General features: G+C 43.6%; 1 protein-coding gene across 5 annotated transcripts in view; it reads right to left on the minus strand.

Moving 5' to 3' along the window:
* Npas3 (neuronal PAS domain protein 3) overlaps positions 1-20,089 on the minus strand; it is an 847,307-nt gene that overhangs the window by 20,325 nt on the left and 806,893 nt on the right. For all 5 annotated transcript variants that reach the window (XM_055608600.1, XM_055608601.1, XM_055608599.1 and 2 more), the window contains 2 exons: positions 6,503-6,696; positions 2,645-2,751 (listed from right to left, as the gene is read on the minus strand). In XM_055608600.1, the coding sequence (XP_055464575.1) occupies positions 2,645-2,751; positions 6,503-6,696 (301 nt within the window). The remainder of the gene's footprint in view (positions 1-2,644; positions 2,752-6,502; positions 6,697-20,089) is intronic.

A 20,089-nucleotide genomic window follows, 5' to 3' on the forward strand; every position in this document is an offset into this window, starting at 1 on the left:
TCTAGGAAGAAAAGCTAAATAGTTAATGTGGTTTATTTTTTAACCATCCCTTTGTTTTAGAATTCTATCTTATTCTTGAACTGATGCGATGTCACTGTGACCTTCTCCTGCCAGCAAGGCACAGTGGAGGCCTCCTTCAGTAATAGCCTAGGGCTTTGGACAAGCAAGATGCTGTGCTGGCTCCTTGCCTTTTCTTCCAGTGTTTACACAACTAAGACTTATTACATGCTCTGTCATTTTGTTACTGGGCTGGCTTTGGTCTGAGAATTAGGTAAACATCAGACATTCCATCACACAATTTTAAACTCAATCTTACTTTATAATGATGTTAATGTTTATTGTACCAAGCGAGATGCATTTGTATATTTCAGCATCTTATTTCAGTCACAGAATGCAAAAGCTGACATTGGAATCAGCTTGATTTGTGTGTGTGTGTGTGTGTGTGTGTGTGCGCGCGCATGTGTGTGTGTGTGTGAGTGATTGAAGATATTAAGCACTACAAGAACATTGGAATTTCAATCTGATTAGGATCAAAATTCTGCAGGATCAAAACAGTCCTTTTCCTCCCCCTACAGTTTGACTAATTGTGCGCTACTTGACATTGTGAGGCTACTCCACAGCATGACAGCCAAACATGTGAAGTGTATTTCACTGTGCGGAATTATCAGCTCATTCTATTTGTTTTCCATGTGTTTAAGGTTATTAAAAGAACTCAAAATGGGAAGTCATGTGTACGAGTTAAGAGTATGAACTCAATCATTGTTAGTGGGCTCACTCATAAAGCAATAGCCAGTATGTCAATATCAAGTAATGAAAAAAAAAATCATGGAATTTGAAAGCATACTTTCTCTGTTTATTAGCTGGCAAGATGGCAGAGAAATGAGAACAGCATAGCGTTGGGTGGTAGTCTCGTTTATTTTCCATCACTTTTAAGTTATTCTGGCTACTGAAAATAAGTCAAGAGTGGCTGGGAAAAAAATGATATCACGCCTCTTTGTTGAAGACGGTTGCCTCTTAGGAAGAAGTAAGCTGCATGGCCTCGCATTCCTCAGGAATTGTGTTTCTTTAAGCTGTTCATCAATTCTGAGAGAAACAACGTGGCACTTTCCAAATAAGGCCCAAGAATATCAAAGATCTTTTAAAATCAGCATCGTGTTTTTGAATTTAGACCTTAATTAAGGCTCCCAAATGAGAAAGCACTCACCCTGTCCCCTTCCCCAGCACCATGGGGTGGGGTACTACCTTGAAAGCAATATATTCATTTGAAAAGTCTGTACCTCTGGCCTGTGGCATTCCAGATACATCCACTGGTCCCTTCAGAGATCTGTATTTCCTACTTTTTTTTTTTTCTTGAATTCCTATCAACAAAGAACCTGATGTTTCTGTTGAGGAAACAGCATCATTTTCCTCCCCAATTAATTGAAGAGCCATCTGCTTCTGTGATACATAACACCCATTCATTCTTAGCAACAAGTGTGTTCTGACTCCCTGGGGAGTGATATCAAGGCACGTGCCCAGCGTTGGGAGTAGACTGTACTGGCGAGCAGCTTGTAGGCAGGCTGTGCCCAGAAATATAGATATACAGAATATGACACAGAATTTGGTCCCATGTCAGTGTTACTAATGTCGACTTAAAAGCACAGTAACACAATGTTGACCATGTAGAGACTTGGGCTAGCTCAGTCTCCATTGGGCTTCAAAGAGCTGAGCTGAGAGTGAAGAGTAGATTGCAAAGGCCTGGAAATCTGAGGAGTAGTAGCTCTTCTCAGAAATAATAAGAAGGAGCAAAGACTACACCTTGAACTGGACTATTTCATTGGTAGCACATTGCTTGTCCTGAAAGCTGGCCTTCTGAAGTGTGTAGAACCTTCTGAGAGTGTAGCAGATAGAGAATGGTCATATGTGTGGAGGAGGGAGCTTCTGCCAGCTGACAGCTTTCTGGATCTTTGCTGTGCAAACACAGGCTGGTGGACTCTGAGAGAAACTTGCTTGCTGATTCTGTGAGCTGTTGCTTAGACTTAACCAGAATGCAGCTCCTTCCCAGTCATATGCTACAGAAGATCTCTGCGTTCAGGCTGTGGCCAGGAGCCAGAGCAAGACTCACAGAATGAAGACCATCTCTTATCCCAAGGGTGGGAAGCCAGAAGCTCCTCTGTAGGGGAGGAGACATTACCATTGACAGGTGCTGTTCATGTAATGTGTGCTACCCTGCACCCCAGGACTTTGCCCTCACCCAGTTTTTGTAGCCAGCCACACAGGCATTTTTAAGAGGCTCTGGCTCAACTACTCCCACTATAGTTTGAAGCAGAAACCACAAATTTCAAAGTGGAAATTGCTGCCTAGGAAATTAAAGGGCCAACAGGGAATTGAAGACAGAGGTTCTGTCTGTCTGTTTCCTGTGAGAGAACGCACAATTGGCCACACAATTCTAGATGAGTGCCTGGAGATCCCACAGTTTCTCTGGGCCCAAAGTCCAGCTTTCAGTGTTATACCAAATGCCACTTGAAACCGTTTATATCTGTTTTTCTCACTGCGTGACAGTCACTTCAGATATATACAACGACATGAAGGGACAAATCAGCACTGAGCCCCATGAGAGACAGACAGATGCTGCTGCGCGGGCTCCTCCCCTACAGGTACTTACAGTCCAGGTGGCTGTGCCTGATGCCCTCCACATCTTCGGCATGGATGAAGTGGTAGCATCTTTTCCCTACGATGTCTACAGGAGTCAGATCCATGTAATCACTAATCCTACAAAGAGAACACAGACCGGGTCTCAGAGAGGAGGAGCCTCGTGAGACTGTCCGATGGTGCACAAAGCTGATCTAGCAACATTTCCATCACATCAAGCACCTGTGAGGACGAGGCCCTGTGAGCAAACGCTCTCAGCAGAGATTACTTCTGTGGTGTGTAACAACGTTCTTTTTCTTCAGATTTTGGATATGTGCTAGATCAAGCAATTGTACTTAAGTAATTAGATAGGTTTTTCCTTGGCATCAAAATGCACATTTAGAGAACATAATACCATGAAATTATTGAGGAACTGTAACAATGCAAGGTCCTCATTATAGGACAAGATAATTCAAGGTTACATAATAAAATAAAAACATGTTACGTTTATACCAAATGATTAGAGGCACCTTTCATTTAAGCAGATTGGTCTTCTGTTGGTTATTTCCATGAAAAAGGGATTCAACTGCTTCTTGGCACAAAGTCCAAATTGGCATTTCAAGGGATATAATTTAAATGCTGAGACATGCAGATGCCTGGGGGTATTATCTTTTCTAGTCTCAGTCATTTGGGAGCTCGGCTTTTACTTTTGGTTCTTTTAACTGGTACTTTGTGGTAGAAACTTTTAAACCATTTCAGCTGCTCTTCTGGGCCTTCACTTGACAGTGTGTATGTACCAGTGCCTGAGCTGACCACCCAGTGTCCTCACACAGGACACAGAAAAATAGAGCCCAAACTATAAGGCATGTAGGGGGACCTGCCTTGTTTATATAGACATGTATAAAATGTTTATTGTTTTCTGTATCGTTCATTTTGGTTGGTTAAAATAGATTTTGTTTAGCTTATTTTATTGTCCTTTTTAAAATTACTTATGACATAGGATCTATTCAAATGTGAAACAAAAATTTGGAAATGTTACCTTTAAGAGACACGAGATTAGTATTGGAGAATTATGCCTGACCCACTAGGCAGGGAACTAAACAGGAATAGTGACACAAAAATGCCATGGAATTAGCTGGGCACATGCTTGTAATTCCAGCACCTGGGAGGCAGAGGCAGGAGGATCTCTGTTAATTTGAGGCCAGCCCGGTGTACACAGTGAGTCTCAGGTCAGCCAGGGCTACAAAAAACAAACAAACAAACAAACAAACAAACAAACAAACAAAATCCCCCAAAACCTAAATAAATAAGTAAAGCAAGCAAGCAAGCAAGCAAGCAAGCCATGGAGTATAATTAAAACATACTATTCCATGAAGTGAGTGAATTTCTCAATGTCTAGTGGTTGAAATAATGTTTTGGTCAAACTAGAATCCTTAGTGAGGGAAGATTCCTTGGGGGAAATGAATAGGAACCCTGGAGCATTTGTGGCACAAAACAGCATTGTTCTGTTTGTTAGCTTGTTTCCCAAGAACAGTTAACACCCCATTTCTGAAAAAAAGGGGGGGGAAGCCAGATGTTATTAAAAAACCCTCCTCGGTGTCTGTGAAACCTGCCAGCTCCTGAGAGCATTAGATGTTAGCTTTGCCCTGGGCCATCCGAAAGACTGCCAAGGAGCAAGTTTAATATCTAGTTAACAATTTCCTAATTAAATAATAAACCCTAGGAAATAGCCAGGCCATTTCTTGGGGGAAGGTATTCTCTGGTCAATTCTTTATTTGAATGAACACCTTCAATGGAATCAGGATCAAGCCCTTTCAGTGGAACAGGGCCTGTTGTGGGGAATGTGACCAGTTTGGAAGTAAAGGAGTTCTTAATAACTATGCAAGAGCCAGAACAGAAGCTATCCTTCCCATTCCTCAGTTCCCTCACCTGTCGATAACTTCAGGGCTTGCTGAGAGAATTGCCAGTGGAATGACATTAGCAGTGCCCAGAGCTTGTCACATGGCAGCTTTTCCATAAACCAAATATGCAATTCCCCTTTAATAAAGGACTTTTTCAGAATTGCCGCCATCTTCTTCGGAAAGAATGATGGAGGTTTGTTTTTTTTTTTTTTCTTTTTTCTTTTTTTTCTTTTGGGTGGGTGGAGGAGCTAAATGGTCACAGAAAATTATCTCAATTGCTAGATTGGGACATTAAAAGCTTGTTTAAAAATTAGTCACTTGATCACAGCAATGAAAATTAGTGGCATTTTGGGACAGGACAACCATTGGAAATTTTTTGGAAGGTGTGGTGATGGTGGAGCTGTGTTCTGGCCTTGTGTCTCCCTTTTTTGGTCTCCTCCACTGTTCCACATCTTAGAGACTAATCGGCTTTGTAAATGCCGATTGTGTTCTTCCATTGTGTCTATACGGAAGGTTCCTCTCAGAGGTTATTCCAGTTGGCTCCTTATCATTCACCCTAACCACTAAAGAAAAACAGGGGACGGAAACACCTCCTAGAATATTGCTACATCAGGGGCTGTGAGTCCTCCAGGCTGAGGGGCACAGTCCTAGTGATTACCTATGGAGCAGGCTGAGCTGAGAGTGCGGGGGGATTACCAGACACTGGTGGCCACGGTTAGGAGAAACCCATTCCTCCCCCCCCCAGCTAACTTGTCTTTCCTGACCTCATGTGTCCTCTCCAGAACACTGGGGACACACCCAGCTGTACAGTCACAGTGATAAAGATTTTATAAATGCCAACACCTGAGAACAGATTAGAATTACTTGTCCAATAATACTGACAAGTTCACGATAGCATTGAGTCTCAGAGCTCAGGTAAATTCTTTCTTCTCAGCTAGTCCCCGACTGGAAGTAGAGCATTCCCAAACTGATCTCAGCTTTTGTAGCACTTCCTGGTGGACTGGGTGGATGAGGGTACTTTTGGCCTTCCTTTTGGCTAGGCTCTGGAAAGGTTAATTACCCAAGCCACTTGACCATTCTTGTCTCCCCTCTGAAGGCATTCACAGGGCTCAGGGGACATATCTTGCCTTCAAAGCTGACAGCAGTCTATGGCCCCCAAAGCTTCCTCCCTCAACTGCCTCAGTAATTCTCAGAGTGCCAGGAGATGGACAGTTTTGCCATGCTGCTTTCCCAAGCTGGATATCCAGCAGCCACTCCTCCCCTCTCTCTGCATTTCTCTCTTCACTTCAGTCAGGTGGCTGGTGACTTCCAGGTGAAAGGTCAGTAAGGAGCAGCATCTTCTATCTCTGTCCCTTGCTTTGTGCTTAATGGAAAAAGTGAACTTTCAAACCAGAGGCTAAAAGACCCTTTTGTAAAAGCTCAGCCCTGGGGAAGAACTGCCAACTCATTTCTAGGATGAGTCATCTTTTTTTTTTTTTTTTTAATTTATGAAAGAGAAATCCACAGGATGACAAAGTTTTATTTAATAGTGTTGCAGATTCCTCTTGCAGCAGATTTCCTCTGGGGGCCTTGGCTTCTCATTTGTCCTGTGCTAAATGTCTGCGAGAACACTGTCCGTCAGCATGCGAGGCCCTTGAATTAGTGGGAAGCAGGTCACCCAGACGCCCAGGAGATGCCTTTCACTGCATCATCCTGCCAATAACGTCTCAGCCCCTGCTCTCTACTTGGGTCCTCAGCCAAAATGGACCTTCTTTCTAGTGGATGGATGTCTGGGTACCCAATTCATTCAATTGTTGTCCCAAATGTAAATCAGGGAAGCAATGTAAATTTTAGATAAAAAGCATGTTTGGTGTCAGTCCAAGCAGCCATTAAAAACAAGATCAGGATTTATAATGAGTCTCACTGGGAAAGTAAAATCTTTCAGGCAGCCAAAAACAAACCCTCACCAGTGGGCAGTGTGTAACGGGCAAATGAACATGAAAACAAAGTACCTATTTTCACAGTAAATGATATTGAGGTCCATGTTTACTCGAGTGACGAACATATGGCAGTCAATTCTGACTTCATTGATCGTAGGGGGAGGCAAGGCATGAGCCACAACCACAAGACCCATGATTTGGCTGGGAACGGTCCTCCCGTGGGACAGCGACACTCTGAGGCGAAGCCGGCCTGTTATATGAATCACCTGAAAAAAATATTAAGTACAGGACACCAGTCAAATGTACATCCCAGAAGTCAAGGTTATTTCTTCTGAGGAAAGGAAAATCTCATTGGGAACAACCAATATTAGGTTGTCTCTTCTGTAGTCATAATGGCTGTCGACGTGCCCTCCGTGTGGTGAAAGCACAGAGGACACATTCTATGTGACTTTTGTGGGTAGCGTTATTATAGTGCTGTTTTTTTTTTAAGGACTCCCCCCTTCCACATTTATAGGAAATTCATCATCAGATCCTATGACTAAGATGCTGAGCACCGAGCTAACTGCAGCAAGAAATGTTTGAATTATTAGCCTTGTTAGTAAAAGGTATCTTTCTCTGACTCTGCTGTGAGAGATTACATGGCCGTCTGCTTTCTGGAAGTCGTGAAATTTCCCTTATTCAGAAAACTCAGCGATTTTTACAAAAGTCTGAATACCAGACTCAGGGCTGTGACATGAATGGGTTGTGTTGGTGACAGGCATTTCTCTCTGGGTAGTCCGGATTATCGGGAGTGCAGGGATTGATGGCGGCCCTCAGGGCTTTGGCCTGCGATGCATTCCCTGAGCTCACATCCCAGGAGAGTCAGGGAGATGCACAGTATTGCTGTGGCATCGCAGAGACACCTGCCTAGGAACCTCCGGTGGACTGTTGGTCTGAATTGTTTTATAAGCCAAAGTATACATACCACCCAGAATCATCAGAGGAGAACCATGGGGGCAGCTTCTAGAAATGATGCATTTGACAAACAAAACCATCAGTGGGTGAAAACCATGAAGGGGTTCTAAGGTTATGCTTTGAGGATAGAAATGGGGTGTGTCTATCATGGCTTGGAAATGAGTATATATGTGTGTGTGTGTGTGTGTGTGTGTGTGTGTAAACTCTTGCTGCATTCTGAGGGCCCTGTTGCTGTGTGTGGGTCATCTAAACAAGGCCAAACGGGAGACTCCAGAGGAGCACCACAAGCAACCTTGTTCAGTGGCTGAGTTTCCACATCTGCTTTTCTGTCTAAATCCATCACGAGCATTACCCCACCTATCAAGATTCCACATTTGCTCCCTTGCCATGAGGAAGCAAAGTGAGAAGCAGGTTTCTCTCCTTGCTCTGCCTTGCCTCTCTAGAGCAATACCATACCATCTGGAGTCTGTTCTTCCCAGGGGCTCGACCAGCGATTCCTTTTCCATTTTATTTTTGCTTCTCTTAAGTTATTCTGTTTTCCAAAAGCAGTGCACACTCCTGTCAGTCAGGAAGCGGGATCAAAGCTTCCGGGGCTGCCCTTCAGAGTCCTGGCGGTTGTAAATAATACCTCTACTCTGTCACCCTTCACATGAGCGCCCAGAGCGGGAAACACCAGCCAGGAGGATTATTTAGGTTATTTCAGCAGCGGCTTTTCGACCGCCCACATTTGAAGTTGAGTAAATTCATACTTAATGCACCTTTGCTTTAAGCTTTGGTCAGATGAGCCACTTTATGAATATTTGAAGGGGTTCCTGGAGGCGAGGGTGCTAAAACACCATCAGAGACACACTTTTTTTTTTTTTTTTGCAAGACCTCATTAACTAATAAAGAAATAGCTAAAAGAAACAGGATTAACTGCACAGGAGGGGTGTCGCAGCCCCGTCCTCCTCCCAGCTAGGCTTACATAGATGCTCATTTATCATGATCTGTCCTGCTTTATCAGGAAAACTCAGCTTCTTAGAAACACAGAGATCTATAACTGCTCAGAAAAACACACACCCAGAAATGATAGACTGAATAATCCCTGCTTGGTATTCTCTTCTAAGGCAATTTCAAGGCATCTGGGCTGGAGAACATTTAGGGAAGGCAGATGTGGAGTAGGCGCTCCCGCGTCACATCTGCCTGTCCTCTGGGCTCCAGACTTGGCCGTGGCCGGCATGCTGTTGGAAGACAGGCAAGCAGGGTCCAGTTCAGTCTGGACTAGACACTTTCTGATTCTGTTCCCGGAGGCAAGTCCCTCAGCCTCTTTGTGTCTCGGGCATTTTTCCCCTGTGAAATGGGAATAACAGTGACTATCCCACAGTGACATTCTGAAAACAAAGGAGGGCGTTGGGGTAGACGCTTTAGAGTTAGTAAAGAATTTTCTGACTTTTAAATACCGTCTTTATCTTTAACATCAAGCAATAAGGATAAGGACCAAATATCTATTTAGTGCTGGCCAAATGTCTTATTTTTTGATAGATCATAATGTTTCATATTTGGATGAAAATATGAATTTTTCCATTCGTTAGGTAAGGAAAGAGGTCTGGGAAGTCCACTGCCTGCCCAGTCACTTAGCTTAGAAGTGGCAAGTTGCCTGCAGCCTGGGTTTCTGGGTCTTGTGCAAGTGTCATTTGACTGCTATCATGCCTGATGTTTTTTTTCCCCATGTCCGTACTCCTACTGAATGAAGCACTAGAAATATATGCCAGATGGCGGCCTGCTGCCCTAGGTAAAGTCTACTACGAACCTTCAGAACGATTTTACTTAGAAGCCAAAGAAAGCTAAGATCTTGAAAAGTCTTCAGGATACTGTACAAACGAGGAAGGAAAAAAAGAGAAGAGAGAGAATGGAATTGAAAGAAATTCTTTTGGATCCCATGATTAAATTTTAGGTTTAAACTGATATATTTTCCAGAATCTATTTTGTAATGCCTTTACCTCTATGTACCTGGTAGCAAGTATACAGATATGCAGAGAGCTTTTTTTTTTTTAAATTTTTATTTTTTGTTTCATTGTTGCCTTTAGGCTTAAGAGGTAAAACAACACAAATTGTCATGAGGGTCTGGGTTCAAATCCTAGCTTTGATACTTGATGATACCAATAGAACTGAAAAAACTCCCTATTTCTCAGTTGCTAAATATAATATTGAAAACATGTCATAAAACACATGCACCCTTTTGTATCTGAGGGATGGGCTCTAGGATTCCCTAAAATACTGAGATCTGTATATAATTCAGAATTCTCCTTTTGAAGTAGGGTCCAGGCTGACCTCAAACTCACTATCCTCCTGCCTCAGCCTCCTGGATGCTAGCGCTTAGTGTTTAGTGACAATGATGGGGAAAACATTCGTGCATATTCAGTGCAGATGTCATGATTTTCCCCCACATACTTTCCCTCTGTCATTGGCTGGCTCCTTGAGGGTGTGATCTATGGATGAGTGGGCCATCTGTCCTTGGCAAAGATCTCCTTTGGTTTTTCAGTGAGCTCAAAGAGAGGCGTGTGTGATCTTGCTGGGTGTGAACAGATCACAGGCATTCCAGTGTGACCTCACCTTCAACAGGTTTAGACTTCGGGAAGGCAAAATATAGGTGATGCTCACAAGAGGGAGATGGTGTAGTGGCTGATGGGGACAGTGGCTTTCGGTCCTAGTTATGTGACATCCTCACCAGTTAATTCCATGTCGCCATTCACACCCCCCCCCAAGATTCTGATTGTGCTGGGCTGAGACCCTAGCACTTATGTCTGAAGCTTCGGAGAGGACACTAACCAAAGAGTATCTGGCAGATGTGTTTGGAGTTGTACAGTGGTTCTTTAATTTTGATAACATTGGACTCATCGAGGGCAGATCTGAAAGTTTCCATAGCTGTACCCAAGGCCAGATGAGCGAGCATCCCAGGGAGCAGGGTACTGGCATCAGTGTCTGCTTACAGGTCTTCAAGGACACTGAGAGGACTGAGTGCAAATGCCCATTAGTTCATGTCTGTTCTAGCAAGTACATTCATAAGAAAATGATAGAAATTTCTTTGTGAGTGCAGGGCAGGAAGAAAAGCTTCAGTTCAATAGATTAGGAAGACTACATAAAACTGATATCATGATGTTGACACAGGCTAGGTAAAATCAGGGAACAGTGAGATAATGAGACCAACAATAAAGCACAGGAAGAGGGAGCCTGTGATGAGAGCCATGGGCTCCAGGGACATGTTAGTTGGCATGGCAGTAGAGACAGAGACAGACCCTAAATATCAGTAGAAGCTGGGAAAGGAGAACACGACTGTGTGTGGGGGTTTGTGTGGGGGGAGTATGCGCATGTGTGCATGTGTGCACCCATTCTTGTGTGTGCATGTTATGGTTGGAGGTCAGAGGTCAATGCTGAGTGTCTTCCATTACTGATCTCCACCTTGGCTTTTCAAGATAGGATCTTTCACTGAACCTGGGACCCAACCATTCAGTGAGGGTAGCTGGCCAGTGCACTCCAGGGCTCCATTTGTCTCCGCTCGCCTGGAGCTGGGCTTCCATGCCTTGATGCTCAGAACCCAAGCTTGGCTGCTCATGCTGTGTAGCAGGGCTCTTACTGGCTGATCTGTCTCCCACACGCCATCGCTTTTGATAACAACAGCAATTGGGAATGCAGGGACATCTGAGCAGTGTGAGGACAAACGTGATTTTCTTCAGGTCACCCTGTGTTTAAAACATTGGGGACATGGAGAAGGTGCCCAAGAGATGGCTGACAGTAAGAGGTGGGCGTGTAAGTGGCAATGGCAGTTGAAGGTATTGTGGTATTGTTTGGGAAGGTTTTTTTCCCCCTTTGGAAATAACAGTTAAAAACTAAGAAACCCAATGAAATTATCAATGGAGAAAACATAGATAGGAGGAAAATGCCAAAGGCATTTTTATTTCTTTTTGGTCCCTTTGAGTACCTGAAGCCTAAGGCAATCTATGTTTTGTTTTTATTTTTTTCTAAGTAGAGGCTTCCGTGCTCTCTTAACAGTTGCAGTAACAGTTAAGGAGGTACAGCATGATGAGAAAGTTTGTGAGAGTGAGGGATTGAGAAAGTGCGAAGGTGGGAGAGTCTCGAGGGAGAGAGAGTTCACATGGCTTTTATGATAGCATGTTCTTACATTTTATAATGACCTATGTTCCTGGTATAAAAATTCAACTTTCTCATGGGTAGAACGTAGCACACAATGGTTTGGTCCTGTCGATGTTTCAGGAATTCACTGTGGAGATTTTGTTGGTGTGTCTGTTTTTGTTGTTGGAGATCATGTTGAGCACACTCCACCCTGGGCTGCGTGCACCACCACTGGGGGGTTTAGACAGTAGCTGATGGATAATAGGAGAATGTGGTACTTTTGTTAAAAAAAAAAAAAAAGAATATGGGACTGAGAGGTGGCTCAGCAGTTAAGAGCACAGGCTGTTTTCCCAGAGGACCTGGGTTCAATTCCCAAATTTACATAGTAGCTCACAACTGTCTTTTTCTCTATTCCAGGAGAACTATCAGTCTCGTCTGGCCTCTGTGGGCACATGGTGCATAGACATACATGCAGGCAAACACCCACACACATTTTGAAAAGTTTCTGAAAGCTCCTAAATGCCCTTCTTTCCACTGAGAGTGACATCCTACAATAAACTCAGGCTTGTCGTAGTACCTCCAGTTCTAGATGCAACTTTCTAAAGAGAAAGTTCTAAAGCCTCCAGCTTCCTTGTAAAGTTAAGGGCATGAGTGGGGATGATTATGACTGTAGACAGACCAGGTCCAATTCTAATATTATGTCAAATGTTAAAAAATAATATGGTTTCTTTAAAATTAAAGAAATATTACGGCGTAGAAATAAGAAAATTGGAAACAGGCATTTGAATTTGGTCCTGGTTCTGGTAACTCTGGTAAGCCATCCATCTTGGCTGGGGAAAGCTCTTCAGACAGAAAATGGTGGGAGAGAAGTAGGTATGGATGGTCATTAGAGAATTCTATAATGAAATACCCAATACAGGGCATGAGGTGGGGCTGCGCCCTCAGCTCACCACATCCCCACTAAGGCCTTCAGGGATCCTCAGAAGACAGCCGTGCACTGATAAATGTAGTTTCAAATAGTCAATAGGGGTTTTTATGTATCACATCTGAGTTAAAACCACCTCTGCATTCTAAAGGGTTATCGAACTCAGGGCTTCAATCTACAGATATTCTTCAAAAGAGCTTTTGCCACCATGAAATTCTTTGCCTCTAAGCTTAAGTTCATATAAGTTTGATCCTCACACTTCCTTTCCCAAATTTTCATCATCATGAGACACACAGAAAGGCAAAAACCTGCAAATGTCCTCAACTCCTTACATAGTACTGCCTGGAGGCCAGGCAAATCTGCATTACTTGCTTGTCCCAAAGTGAGAAAGTCACATTGGAACTTGAAGTCTTCTCTGATGGGTAGTGTGTGCGATGCTGTGAAGGAGTCTGCAGAACACGAAGAGTGCGTGAGTGTAGCCAGCGACCCTGCCTGCACACGTTTCCACCTCTTTTCCTGCCATATGCTCCTTTCATTTTCCTGTTGCTGATACACACCTTGACGTGTTTCTCAGTATTGTCTCATTATAAATAAGCCTATTGCAAGACCTTAATAAAGCCTTCCCTGTCAATACTCAAGGAGAGAAGTCCATAGTGGGAACCATAGCTGCAAGCTAGGCTCTTTTCCTTTAGAAAGAAATCTTGGCTCTAATAATAGGAAACATTTGTCATGTGGTATAAAGCACAGCATGGAATGAGAGTGGGCAGGGGACAGACAGGGTTCTAGGCACAAAAAACCTACAGGTCTCTGAGTTTAGAACATTTTCAGAGATTTTTTTATTTGTCTTTTAAGGAAGCCTAAATTTATCATGAAAATTGAGCTTTCTTCTGGCATGCTGGTTCTTTTCTTTGTAGAAGTCTGGTTTAGAATATGGATTATATCAAACCAGTTGCTTAAGAGTGAGAAGCAGCTGGTTATTTAAATGAGGGCTTTGCGGTGGCCCCAAACTTGGGAAAGATAAGGGCTTAGCGGTGTCTATAGAACCAAAATAACTAGACTAGAACATGATCACTTGATTCCCGTTGACATAATAATATTGACCTTGTAGATGCTATTTCAGGCAGATGCTTCTGGAATGTTCCTTTGAGTATTTAGGCTATTTTCATAGGTTGGAGACCACTTGAGCAGATCTTCTGTATCTCTGACTTCTACCACCAAAAGCATTACACATGGCCTCCAAACCAGCTGATCAACAACCTTCCCTCTGAGGCACACCTCGGGAGGTGCAACCAGGTCCCTTCATAGAAGCAAACCGCTTGGAGAAGAAAGCTTGAAACCTTTAGACTCTCCAGGAGGCAGGATGTAACACGCCTTTTTCTTTTCCCTGGCGAGGACCCAGCTTTTAGTTCTAGAAGCAGACTTTAGAACTAAAACTGTAGATTTGATGTGAGTTCCAGTGGGACTTCAAATGGGGAAGGCCTACGTCCGAAGCGGATGGCAAGATTGTGCAGAGATGATTCGGGGAAAAGGCAGGCAGGACATGGCAAGCCAGATCTCTTCCAGGGCCTGGGGAGGTGTGCAAGAGGAGAGGTGGTCCTGGAATGTCGCCAGGCAGGCAGGGAAGGTGCCTGTGAATTCAGGGATGAGGAGACTCTTCCTTACTAACAGGGGTGTTGATGTTGGGGAGAGGGTCTGGAGAGCTTCAGGTGGGCTCAACACTAGTGGGACAATCTGGGTACTAGGGAGAGATGGGAACAGCTTTAAGAAGGAAGCATTCTGGCAGAAATCAGTCTTGCTGATCGGAAGGGTCTCTACATCTCTTCAGATTTGGATGGAGGTAAGGAGGAAACGGGATGTCACAAGAGCATGCTATATAATCCTTATCTGATTCCTGTGAGCCAGTGAAGGAAAGCTGGAAGGAGACACAGCTGGAAGGCTACAGGACTGTGGGCAGCAGAAGGAAGGGAAGGGAGTCTTTCCTTCTCACCGGAGGCACTCAGGTCCTGAAAGATAACCCCCTCAGGCAGAGGCGCGTGTGAACAGGGGCAGTGTATTCACACAGATGGAGTTCCCTTAGATTCCCAGCACACACATACCTAAAATGATAAAAGGGCCAGGTGCAAAGGAAAGCATATTGAGCTCTTTAATTAGAAACCATAAAAGAGCTGATGTTGATATCAGGGATTTTGTTTAAACAAACCAGCAAAAACAACCTGTGGAGTTAGTGGTTTTTAATATGGTATGCGCGTGAGAAAAGAAAGTTTGTGAGGAAGGTGGCTCCCAGGTCCCATCTCTACATCTTTAGGTTCTCTGCCTCTCAGAAGGACTGCGGCATTGGCCCTCCCTGCTGCTTGGGATGGCAGTAGTTGGCAGGCCTTACTGTCCACCAGCTGCAGCTTCTCTCGCCAGAGAGCTGGACGATCCTAATAAAGGCCACCCAGGGGCACACCATAGCCTGCCTTCCAAAGGAGAGAAGCATGTATTTATAGTGGACTCTGTACTGGAAAACAGTCAGACCTGCTGCCTTTTGGTTCCCAGACAGCGGAGGATTGGCACCTGATAGGCAGGAGGCCTGAGCTGGTGTGGGCTAGGGGCGTGCTTCCGGTGCCTGCTCTTTTGTTTGTGAAAGGGTCTGCCTTCTCAGTGGCTATATCACAGTGGGCTGCTCTGTTGTGCTGGGAGCCTCCTGGGGGAGGCTGAGCTTTGCCAATCCCCTCCCCCCTCCTCCTGCCCCTGGCTCAGCTCCTGATTAATTCAGGGGATCCTGGGAGGTTAACCCTTAATTTGATGGCTCCAGTGGGGAACTGAGAGATTGCTGCTAATTCATCATCTTTGTTTTATTTTTAGTTTTTATTTTTACATTGAAATATATTTTCTAAGGCAACAAGTAAAAATTCATTAAAAAACCCCCACATTTAATATACATTAGATAAAGCATTCTCTCCTTACATGACTGTGTCCTCCAAACATGAATTACTACTCATCTATCTCTCTTAACAGAGTTCACATACACAACATGAAAAACAGAAATACAATTACAGCCAAAGTTCTCAAAATGGACCCAGACCCCGTACCGGCTTCTTGTCCCCTCTGGAGAAAACAGTCTTTCTTCTACTAAAGATAAGATTTTTATTGGGATAGTTTAACTAAGCTGCTGAGATCTCCTTAACGAGATTATGTAAATGTATGCCAAGGATATAAACCACATTTTCTCTAAGAGTGGAACACTTCAAATATCATTTAATAAAGCGGAGCCATGGTAGAAACACCTCTGTAAATTGTTACGTGGCAAAGCGAGAAGGCTGCGCTGTACACATCTGGTCAAATTTCACCTGATTCAGTTACTTTATTAAAGTCTCCTAGAGAAGGACAGAGCGCCATTGTGCCTTGGGGAGGGGGGCTTCTTCTTCCTGGTCACTGGCAGTGGAGGAAGGGCATTGCCCTTCCTGGCCCCAGAACCCCTTGTGGTTTAGTGCCACTGACAGGCTGCGATTGTATCTTCCAACCATGTCAGGAAACAAAGAAGATTTGGAACAAGTTGCATGCCAGGCAAGGAATAAAAACTGGCTCCCTACTTCCTCCTCCTGCTCCATTCCCAGAGAGAAGTGCTATGGTATGCGATACTCTGGCTTTGGAGGCCATAGGCTCATATTTTATTAGGAAAGACCTAATATGTTCCCTGTTTGCCTAGAAACAAATGCAGGGATGGGATTCCAGCCTTCACTTAACACCTTGGTGCATTTTATGTAAGTTTGCTGAGTTCAACAACCAGTCATGTCCTGAGTCTCTTATTTTTCTCTCAAGTTTGCTAGCGGAATTTTATTTGCATGCACAAATCCAGCAAAGGCTCAGAACCAGCGGTGCCCCTTTGTAAGAAGATGACAGTCCTGGCCAAGAGGAATCAGGAAGGTGGCCCACAAGAGGGGCACCCTGCTCTGCCCCTCCCTCATCCTAAACTGTGGGATATGATGCTTGCACTTTGACCAGAAAGAAAAACTTTGAGAAATGACTTAGATCCAGGGTGGATCCAGTCCTTCTCTGCCACAGAGGCTGCAGAATTAGAGTTATGCACACAGACCTGACAGCCAGGCTGATCATCAGTGAAAGGCAGTCTCCTGAGGTGGAGCAGTTTTTTATTCTCTTCGTAAAACAAACAAACAAACAAACAAACAAAAAACAAAAACAAAAACCATAAATAATACTATCATATTATTAAAGCTGCTTGATAATTAAAATTGTTTCAGGCAAACAGGTCATATATATTTTAGAAAATAATGTTAAATGCCAGTATCCCATGAATCTAGATATAACACTCGATAATGATCAAACCTAAGAGTGTTCATTGCCCAGCGCTTTCCCTACCATTCAGAATGAAGTGTCAGAGCACATTTTCCTCTTTTTGTCCCTAAATATGTATATTTGTGTGTGTAAGCATGTGGCACGCACATGTCTGTCTGCCTCTGTGTCTATGTACATATATAAATGAATTGATCAAACTTAGGACTTTAACTTTCCAAAGACCCACGCACTGACACGGGTCATTATCCGTTCAGCAGATGCAATTCCGATGCTCGCAGGCCTTGTGTGCGTGCCGCCAGCTCATTTGCTGCATTTGGTTTATTCAGCCGTGATTAGAGATAGTCATTTACAGTCACACATTTGGAAACTCCTTAACCAGCTTCTAGCACTTTCCTTTCCGAAGCTGTTTAAATAGATGAGGGTGTTGTGTCAGCAGCAACAGCACTTTCCTCAGCCCTGCTGATTCCCGGTGCTATTTCTATATCTTTATCAGGATTTCCATTTTATAGAAAGGCTTAAAACAAGGCTTGGGGCACAGAAATGCACAGCCCAGAGCTGAAAGGAGTCATCATTTTGGGAAGATCGATTCTAAAAATTAAAATAGAAACCACACTCTATATCCTTAAAAAAAAAAAAAAAAAAAAAAAAAAAAAAAAAAAAAGAGTCTCCTCTTTTATTTTCAAGAATACTTTCTGAAGTAATTGGCACAAAGACTGTTCGAGTGCAGACTGCTGCAAGTGTGCTCTTGGCAATAACATCATACACACTAGTGAAACCTTAATATGCTCACGGTGCCAAATATGAACTGACACCAGGAACTCCAGTGTGGGAACGAACAGGGAAAATGGAAAGCATCTCAATTTACTACAAACCCACAGAGGGAGCAGGCCTTACTATGTGTGGTTTAGCATAAACCACACCGTCCTCTGACTGAATCCAGAGTATACATAAGAAATTAGAATTATCAAGGGGGGGGGCTCTGCTTGTTTTTGGTATGTTATACCACAACTATAATGCCAGACATCATTGCAGCCAAGGAATGGGGAATTTGACCTCTGGGCTAGACCTCCTCTAAGGCACTATCAACGGAATGGCTTTTACCTTCCTTCGGTCCCACTTTCCGCCATTTAAAAAGCCAGTGTGAAGCCATGTAGCCCAAGTGAAGGGAAAGGGGGTCATGTGTGCTGTCTATCCTGTGTGGAATGAAGTGGGAAGAATTTACAGATTGGTGCACACGGAGGATGTGGGAGAGTGTTCACATTTCCCCACCAATCGTATGTGAAATGAAAACTTGTTTGAAAAAACTCCTTCCTCAAGTCATGATCTGCTTTGCTATTTTATGGTAAAGATTCAAGGATTTGGAGATTTTCTGCATCTTTCTCCATCCACTTTTCAAATTTATCCCTGATTGTGACCAGCACTTTCTTTCCCCCTGAAACTGAAAAGATGGCTCCATTTTCACAGTCTTGCTAAGTGAGATTTCTTCTGCAACCCCCTGGAGTTCAAACGTGATGTCCTTTTTTTTTTCTTGGGGAACGTTTGAAGTCCCCTTTAAAAATAATGCCTTGAGGATATTTTTCCCTAATACCATTTAGAGAAACTTGAAAGCATATGGCCCTTGAAGCGCAGAGGGTTCTAATGAAGCAATCAGCAACAGTGCTCATATGCAGGCATCACCACGAGCATGCAAACCCAGCCCAGATCAACCCTTTAAGTGCAGCTCTGCAGAAACCTGCATGAAAAAAGGCGCAGGGAGCCAGTGTAGGGAGTGGTGACTCTCAGCCTTTGAAGGATGGAAGTTGCTGGAAAGGTTGTGTCAGATCACAAGTGTCAGTGACCAAACAAAGCAATCTTGTAAACTTGTAAGACAAGGCAGAGCAAATATTCCTCTGTAGTGTAGTCCCTATCCATGGTATGGGAGGGGGAAAATAAAATTTCTTTGTCGGGCTCTATTTGATGTAGTCCCTGGAAGCTCTCCCATTACCTCAGGTGATTCTCTACACAGCCAGGAAAGACTAAATAAAACAAAACCATGGGATATTAATGCACTTTCCCCAGATCTGGGTGGATCATGCTGCTCTCCTGCAGTTCTTCAACAGTTCTCCCAAATCTATTATAATTAAAACCACACTTCTTTGGGTATAGTCTCATTAGTGTCAAAATATCACATCTTTTGCTATTTCCCTGAATTTTAGCAAAAAAAAAAAAAAATAGTAATGACCCTTTTGATTATTGGAGCTCCTGATGGCCAAGGAAGAAGACGAGTGAAACCAATTCCTGTGTCTCTAGCTCTGCTTTTGTCTAGGAAGGCATGGCCCTCAAAAGAGATGCTCTAAGAGGCAGTGATCCTCATTTTTCTCCAATGTCTTCTTCTCCATTAACAATTTTGTAAGGAGAGATGAGGTGAGTGGGTGATTGGCAGGTGTGTGAATTGCTTAGATTCAAGGGGAGATGCCCTGCTCTTTCCTGGTTTTCAGTGTGGTCAGATAATGCTTTTCAAGTGTCCAGATGTTGCTATATCATTTTGTATACCCCATTTGAGCTACATACTTTCATTCATTCACTCAAAACTATCACAGAGATTAATCTACTGCCTGACACTGCCCTACGCTCTTGGGATACAGTGGCACAAAGGACTGACTGAGACCTGTTGAATATTTCTGGGGATTTACATGGCTGTTCTGTGGACCTACATTATGATTGGGTAGAATACTCCTGTAGAGGTCCAGCAAGGGGAAGACGGTAGTTCAGGAGATCATGCCTCCTCACTGGGTTTTGGATGAACTCTGAAGACAGAGTTGACAACTTGACCAATGTTTGAGTTTCGCTTGCAGAGGTGGAAGGGACTGGTGGAGGGCAAAGTGTCATGGGATGGCTTTTATTTGGGTTATATTACATTTGAGAAACTGTCAACATTCAAATGAAGAGGATCCAGTTGGGCATATCCATTTAAATGTACTTCTTGGATGTCAACATTTTTCTCCAAGCTTTGTTCAAAGATCTTAAAAAATGGAGACTTTCCAGAAATTTTATACATACCCATTATAACAAATGCCTCAGGGAAAATAGGGGAATTAATGCCATATATACTGCAAGGCCTGATTTCTTTGTCAGTCTATGTCTGAGAGGACAAGGGACGCAGCAGGTCAAGTAAGCCTAACAATGCCCCCCACCCCCCAGTAAGGAGGCCTGTGTATCCCCAGGACCCTTTACTAGTCAGAAAGAAACACATTTCCTAAGACAGCCACCTTTCCTTATGTGAACCGATTTCACTATCTAGAAACCGAGAATGAACCTATGCATCCCAGGCAGTGGTCAACCCCAGGTAAAATAGTATGGCTGGCGCTGTGTTTGAGCAGGTTTAATTTGAA

This window comes from Psammomys obesus, unplaced genomic scaffold (genome assembly GCF_907164565.1).
Source record: "Psammomys obesus unplaced genomic scaffold, mPsaObe1.curated_primary_1811, whole genome shotgun sequence".
Classification (NCBI taxonomy): Eukaryota; Metazoa; Chordata; class Mammalia; order Rodentia; family Muridae; genus Psammomys; species Psammomys obesus.